Genomic DNA, 5,368 nt, shown 5'->3' on the forward strand with positions numbered 1-5,368 from the left:
GGTACGCTTTACAACAATGGAGAATTGCTCCAAGGTGTTGCAGGGGGGTACCAATTTTTTGATTCCAAACCACTTGTGGTTAAACCTTGGTCTGCTGATGTGAATTTTAGCAAAGATCCTGTTAAGAAACTGCCTATTTGGATTCAATTGCATGGTTTGGATTTTAAGTACTAGGGGGAGAAAAGCTTAGGCAAGATTGTGGGTCAACTTGGATCATTGATCAAAGTTGATCAAGCCACAAAAAATAGGGACAAACTGATATTTGCCAGAGTCATGATTGAGGTTCAGATTGATCAAGAATTCCCTACTATGATCCATTTCAGGAATGAAATAGGCATTATGGTCAGCCAACAGGTTAACTATGATTGGTTGCCAATTACATGTTCTGTATGCAAGGGGATGGGCCACACTCATGACTAGTGTAACAAGAAACAAACTGGAAATGCTAGAAAATTTGGGTGAGGAAAGCAACTCAACCAATCATTGCACTTGTGCCACCTCCTGTTCTACCAGGGGATGATTTTGTTCAAGCCACCAAGTTTAGCAAGACAATCAGCAGACAATTGAAACCAGTGGTCACTGCAAACTCATTCCAGACATTGTCTGATTCTGATACTGAGGTTGTTCATGAAGAGAAAGAGGTACAGTTAAGCAATATGAGTCCATTAGACAGGGGGGTGATATCCCCTTTGTCCAATGGATAGAGTACTCTGTTGGAATGTCAGGGGGCTAAACAAACACTCCAAGCAGATTAATGTGAGATAGATGATCCAATCTCACAACATTAAATTGTTTAGTCTCGTAGAAACGAGGGTTAAAGCACCAAGAATGGGTGATTTGTATCTCACAGTTTTCCCAAACTGGTGCTTTACCACCAACCTTAGTTGTCATCATAATGGAAGGATTGTCCTTGCCTGGGACCCTGATGTGTTCAAAATGGATATCATCCATATGGGTAGTCAATTGATTCACACTTACATCACTGCAAGAAGCTCTGATAAGGGCTTTTTTTGTTCATTCATTTATGGTTTCAATACTCCTGCTGAGAGAGAACCTTTATGGTCCACCTTGTCTTCTTTTGCTTCCCTTAACCAGCATGCATGGTAGATTATGGGGGATTTTAATTCTATCATGGAAATGGAGGACAGAATTGGCTCACCTGTGAGGTTTACTGATATCAAACCAATGAGGAACTGCATGGCAACCTGCAAGTTTACACAAGTCAAGACAGTTGGAAGACAATTCACTTGGAATAACAAGCAGGAAGGGGAGGCTAGGGTCTTCTCTAGAATAGATAGAGTGTTATCCAACACTGCATGGGATGACATGTTTACTAATGCTGAAGCAATGTATCTGCCAGAAGGGACCTATGATCATTGTCCTATGATCTTGAATACTTTCACTACCAGTCAGTCAAAGAAACCTTTCAGGTTTTATAACATGTGGACCTCCTCTCCTTACTTTCTCCCAATGGTGGAAAAGCACTGGCACAGGTTTGTCTATGGTTGCCACATGTTTAGGATAACTCAGAAACTCAAATGGATCAAACAGGACCTAAGGGACCTGAATAAATCTGGTTATAGTAATATTGAGGCAACCAAAACTCATCTGCAACACCAGCTTGCTGATATTCAAAACAAGCTCCATACAGACCCTACCAATGTCACTCTAGCTACAGAAGAAAAAGCAATTGCTGCTGCATACAGAACATCAAATGAGAACCACCTTTCTTTCCTACACCAAATTTCTAAAGCTCACTGGCTTCAACAAGGTGATGAGAATAGCAGAGCTTTTCACCAGAGTATCAGACAGAGAAGAAAACACAACAACATTCACTCTATTTAGACTTCCACTGGTGAATGGGTGAACTCAGTGGATGAAGTTCAGAAAGCTTTCCTAGATTTTTACAGAGAATTATTTGAGGCAAGAATGGATACTAGATCCCCCATCAAGAAGGCAATCATGGATAGAGGGCCAAGACTTACCGAGGATCATGTCAATAAGTTGAATTGCATTTTCTCCATGGAAGATATCAAAAGAGTGTTAGATAATATCTCAAGCACAAAGGCACCAAGATTGGATGGGTTCAATAGTCACTTTTTCAAATGCACTTGGGATCTCATTAAGGATGATATGCATGCTGCCATTAATGACTTTTTCATAACTGGGAAAATGCTGAAGGAGATTATTGTCACCTCCATCACCTTGGTTCCCAAAGTTAGTGTTCCTTCTTCAGTTGGTGATTTTAGGCTCATAACATGTTGTTCTGTTCTCTACAAATGCATTTCTAAGCTCCTTTGTGGGAAGCTAGGTGGGGTTCTCCCTGATATCATCTCCCATAACCAAGGGGAATTTGTGTCAGGAAGGTCCATTCTCCATAATGTACTTGTGTGTCAAGATATTGTCAAGATTTATAGAAAGGGTCAACAGCAGGCTAATTGTCTTATGAAGCTGGATCTCAAAAAAGCCTATGATACTGTAGAGTGGGATTTCATTGAGGAGATCATGCTTGATCTTGGGTTTCCTAGCCATTTCATTAACCTCATCATGACTTGCCTCACTACTACCCAACACTCCATCTTGATCAATGGAACTCCTACTGATTTGATCCATCCTAGAAGAGGGCTAAGACAAGGAGATCCCTTGTCTCCCTTGCTCTTCACCCTATGCATGGAGTACTTTTCAAGGGCAATGCAAACAGTAGGAGAACACCCCTCATTCAAGTTTCATTTCAGGTGTAGACCTATGAAACTTAATCACTTATGCTTTGCTGATGATCTCCTCATGTTCTGCAAAGGAGAAATGGAGACAGTACAACTCATGATGGATGGGTTTGGGGTGTTTTCTAACACGACTGGACTCATGGTTAATCCTCACAAATCTTCCATGTATTTCTGTGGAATCCCAAAACATCAGCTCTCCTCATTTGCTGACATAACTTGTTTTAGCATAGGTTCTCTCCCTTTGAAAATGAAAGCTAATGACTGTGAATCTCCCTGTGAACCCTTTGAAAATGAAAGCTAGGCTCTCCTCATAACTGGTTTTAGCATAGGTTCTCTCCCTGTGAACCCTTTGAAAATGAAAGCTAGTGACTGTGACTCTCTCATTGATAAAATTGACCTCCAAAATTAAAACTTAGAGTTCAAGACACCTCTCATTTGCTGGGAGAGCTCTCTTGGTTAATACTGTTCTTATGAGTGTGACTGTCTATTGGTCACAAATGTTTACCTTCCCAAAAGCTGTCCTGAGAAGAATCAACTCCATTTGTAGATCTTTCCTTTGGTATGGGAACTATGATGACACCAGGCCTGGCCCTGTGGCATGGGATAAACTTTGTCTTCCAAAATCTCAAGGTGGGATGGGTTTCAGAAATCTCCTCCTGTGGATCCAAGGTGCAGTGGGAAAATTAGCATAGGCTATCTCTAGAAAGCAAGATAATCTGTAGGTGAAATGGATTCATGCTGTTTATGTGAAAGACAGGAATCGGGATGACTTCATTGCCCCTACTGCAGCAAGCTGGGTGGTGAAGTTTGTATGCATGGTGAAGAACAGTTGCAACACTCATTTTCAATCTAACCAATGGCTGAGAGCAACTAAATACTCTATCAAAGGAAACTACACTACTCTATGTCATCAAGCAGATAGGTCCAGTGGCAACAATATGTGTGGAACAGACTTTCTGTACCAAAACACAGATTCATCCTTTGGCTCACCATGCTTGATAGGCTGAAAACAAAAGACAGGTTGTATAAGTTAAAGGTAGGGTCTGATGACCTTTGCCCCCTATGTGGTACACGCTCTAAAACAGCAAACCACCTCTTCTTTGACTGCCACTTCAGTATTAATTGTAAAAACCAGATAATGAGCTAGCTGGGATTCCAACACAGCAGGAACTCAAAGATATGCCAAGAGCAAAGTCCAGAAGACAATTATGTATACAGCAGTAGCATGTCTGGTATATCACATCTGGAAAGCTAGGAACTCATCAGTATGGAGAGCTCAAGTGCCAGTGATCAAGAACACTGTCAAAAGTATTCAAAATGAAGTTAAGAGTAGAGTGGAAAATTTGCTTAGCAAGAAAATCTGTAATATAGATAGGGATTGGTTTTCTAGCCTTTGAGGGGCTAGGGTCTTGTTTGGCTTGGTGTTCCTAGACTTTTGTTGTTTTGTCTCCTGTTTGGTCTGTTGGGACCATTCTGGTGACTGTTTGTAATGGTTGTGTTGGTTGATCAATAAATTAATCACTTGCTTGCCAAAAAAAAAATTTAATCGCAAATTTGCAATTAATTACAATTACGTAAATTAATCACCCCTTTTAATTCCTTGCAAATTTATAACATTTAACCATGTTAAGCAATTATTATGGAATTAGTTAGAGGCTCGTGATACCACTGTTAGGTTATGATACATAAAATTGAATATAAATCATGCGGACAAACCATAAAAGCCAGGATTCCAAATTAATTGCCACATAACAATTAGCATAATTTAGGTTGCATACTCTTTGTAGTGTGCCCTTCCTTGCTGCGCCCGAACCGAACAAGAACAAGTCTTTAGGACTCCAAGTGTCGTACCTCCGTAGAAAGTCCATAGCACGCCCGGATCCGCCTTAAGTTTGACTAACTAGAATCGCCCTTAAGGTACTATAATTTTCGGCTAATATGAGGCAAATAAGTGACTAATTTTTGCTTAAAATTCTCTCTTTTTGAATACTTGAAACTCGTTATAAATTGTGAGCATTAATCACCTATTTATAGTGGAAAAGGTATTGGAATCCTACTAGGAAACGAATTAATTAACTAGAATCTAATTAAAACTCTATTAATTAATTTATCCATTAGGAATAGGAATTTAATCATCAAACGAATCCTACACGATTTAGGTTTCGTACGGAAGCACAAACACTCACACGAGCATGACCCGCATGCTCGCAAGCCATGCCCGCGCAAAGCCCACGGAGCTACGAAGCCCACGAAGCTGCCGCAGCCTAGGCGCGCGCTGGGCCTGCCTTGCGGTGGGCCTGGCGTAGCCTTGGGCTGTTTGTGTGGCGCGCCATGCTTGCTGGACGTGGGCCTGGCTTCACGCTGGGCCTTCGTCTAGCAAGATCGTCCGATGCTAATTCGTACGACGCGCTTCCGATTAATTTCCCGATTCCGGAATTCATTTCCGATACGAACAATATTTAACATTTCCGATTCCGGAATTAATTTCCTTTTCGAACGAATATTTAATATTTCCGTTTCCGGAATTATTTTCCGATTGCGATAATATTTCCGATTCCGACAATATTTCCGTTTTCGGTAATATTTCAGGTTCCGGTAATATTTCCATTTCCGATAATATTTTCCGATACGTACCATGTTTCCAT

At 40.8% G+C, this 5,368-nt stretch overlaps 1 protein-coding gene across 1 annotated transcript; it reads left to right on the plus strand.

The window, feature by feature from the left end:
* The first annotated feature begins 1,110 nt into the window (after positions 1-1,110).
* Positions 1,111-1,845, plus strand: LOC130463264 (uncharacterized). The gene has a single exon (XM_056832344.1). It carries the CDS (start codon positions 1,111-1,113, stop codon positions 1,843-1,845), a length of 735 nt encoding a protein of 244 aa, XP_056688322.1.
* Positions 1,846-5,368: the final 3,523 nt, after the last annotated feature.

The sequence above is a fragment of the Spinacia oleracea genome, chromosome 6 (genome assembly GCF_020520425.1).
Source record: "Spinacia oleracea cultivar Varoflay chromosome 6, BTI_SOV_V1, whole genome shotgun sequence".
NCBI classification, from domain to species: domain Eukaryota; kingdom Viridiplantae; phylum Streptophyta; class Magnoliopsida; order Caryophyllales; family Amaranthaceae; genus Spinacia; species Spinacia oleracea.